At 36.2% G+C, this 2,209-nt stretch overlaps 1 protein-coding gene across 1 annotated transcript; it reads left to right on the top strand.

Moving 5' to 3' along the window:
* The first annotated feature begins 1,152 nt into the window (after positions 1 to 1,152).
* Positions 1,153 to 1,929, top strand: LOC113306286. Its single transcript, XM_026555241.1, has one exon. The coding sequence runs from the start codon at positions 1,153 to 1,155 to the stop codon at positions 1,927 to 1,929; it is 777 nt and encodes a 258-aa protein (XP_026411026.1).
* Positions 1,930 to 2,209: the final 280 nt, after the last annotated feature.

Genomic DNA, 2,209 nt, shown 5'->3' on the forward strand with positions numbered 1-2,209 from the left:
TGAAGTTTACTGTTATTTGATTTTTTCCTTCGATTAAATGTGTACTTTCCTGTACACTCTTAAAGTTTTAGGTTATGCGAATCTGAAACTATTATTATATCTTTTGTTACATGTAGGTGTATCAAATATGTCTGAGAAGTTTGTTCATGCTGTTTTGAATCATGGTGAACATTCTTCTGCGTTTCGTGTTAATACTTTAATCACCGTTGATGAATTGAAGCATTTTGCCTGTAAGCAGTGGAGGTCTTTGTCCCCTTTGAGTATACGTTTTTCTTATATGGATACTAATCAAGTAGTTTTTATACAAGGTGATATACAACTTCAAGGTTTAGTTGCTCTTGTAATTCAGATGAACAATGAAGATTTCTATTTGAATGTTGATGTGATTCTGAAGCATACTGGTTGTAGCACTAGTTCAAGGTCTTTGTCTCGTTCTAATTATGGTTGTAGCAGTAGCTCTGGTGCTAGTAATTCAAACTCTTATGTAAGTGAAAGTCCTAAGCTTGTAAGGGTGGTCGATCATGACGCGGACAAGGCCAAGCCTCTCAATATCGATGAATGACGTTATGTTTTTGAAAATATTGGTAGAGAATTTGTGGGTGGTGTTAAAGCTGTAAGGATTGTTGTTGATCAATACAAGATGTGTACGGGTTACAAGATTCTTATTCTTAAAAACGACAAGACTCGTTTTACTGCGAAGTGCGAAGAAGATGGTTGTGGTTGGAGGATTCACTTTGGGCCTGTGAATGGTGACATTTCTCGGTTTGTGCTGAAAGATTCTAACGTTATTCACAAGTTAGTGGTGTTCACTTGTTTTTTTGATCCATGTTATTGATTTTTAGGTTTTCATATGTAGACTTGTTTTAGGTGTACATTGTGGTGCACATTACTTGTTGTGGGCTTTTTGGGTGGCACTTGTGGTGTAAATTTCATATTCTTGCTTGGTCTGTGCTTTCTTTTTGCATGTGTGTTGTTGTTTTTGAGATTTTATTAAGTGTACAATGTGGTGCACATTACTTACTCCAGATTTTTTTTTTTTGTAGCTGTGGTGTTGGTTTGAGGTTGAAGAGTCCTTTGGTGACAACCAAGTTAGTTAAGCATTTGATCGCTGATAGTATACAGGGTGATCCCACTTTAAAACCCAAACAGATCATGTCACTCTTTAAGAAGACTTATGGGTCCAATATTAAGTATCACCATTCCCGTAGAGGGAAAGAATCTGTATTTGAATATCAATATGGTGACGACGAGAAGTCGTATAACGATTTAAATTGGTATGTGAAAGCCATTGAGCAAATTAATCCTGATAGCTTTGTGAAACTTGAAGTTGATGAAGAAACTGGAAGATTTAAGCGGATTTTCATCTGTTTCGGTGCTTGCAAGCATAGATATAGGTATCTCAGGCCCATGATTTACTTGGATGGTACTTTACTCATTGGTATATTCAGGGGTACTTTGATGGCTGCAACATGTGTCAATAGAAATGATGGTTTTTACCCATATGCCTTTGCTATTATTTTATCTGAAAACAAAGACAATTGGTTTTGGTTTCTGGATAATCTTCAACAAGTGGTTGAAGATCGTCCGATTGTTTTCCTTAGTGATCGTCACGAAGGACTTCTGCAGGGCATTCCAAGAGCATTTCCTGGTTCATATCACAGTTATTGCTTTTACCACATCAAGTGCAATCTCCCTATTGGAAAAGGTGATGTGAATTACAATGTCGTTATTGATTTGTTTTACAAAGCTGCTTACTCTTACACAACAGCGAACTTTGAAGAAGCTTTGCGGGGCATGCATGCAATTGGTTGTGGACATGTTGCTAATTATCTCAGGACCATTCCAAAGGAGAAATGGGAAAATGCATTTTTCCCTGTATGCAGATATGCTGCTCACTCTTCATCTATTGCCGAGTCATTCAATAACTAGATTCTTGAGTTCAAAAAGCTGCCTGCTTTTTCTCTTCTCAATGAGATACGGTGAGTTTTATGTTTAGTGTTTCATTCATTTATTTTTTACTGTCGCACACATGGATTTGCTTGATGTGTACATACTTGTACACATGTTATATCTGTGATTCTGCAATTGTGTGTACATTGTTGTACACATGTTTTATCTGTATTTATTCTATATCATGTTTTGATTTTATGTTTTGTATTTTTATTATCTTAGTTTGAAGGTTATGCAGATGAATCTAAGAGAAGGGTAG

This window comes from Papaver somniferum, chromosome 8 (genome assembly GCF_003573695.1).
Source record: "Papaver somniferum cultivar HN1 chromosome 8, ASM357369v1, whole genome shotgun sequence".
Lineage (NCBI taxonomy): Eukaryota > Viridiplantae > Streptophyta > Magnoliopsida > Ranunculales > Papaveraceae > Papaver > Papaver somniferum.

Excerpts from the sequence above, each read along its gene's own strand:
- LOC113306286 (XM_026555241.1), top strand. The coding sequence starts at position 1,153 with ATGTCACTCTTTAAGAAGACTTATGGGTCCAATATTAAGTATCACCAT.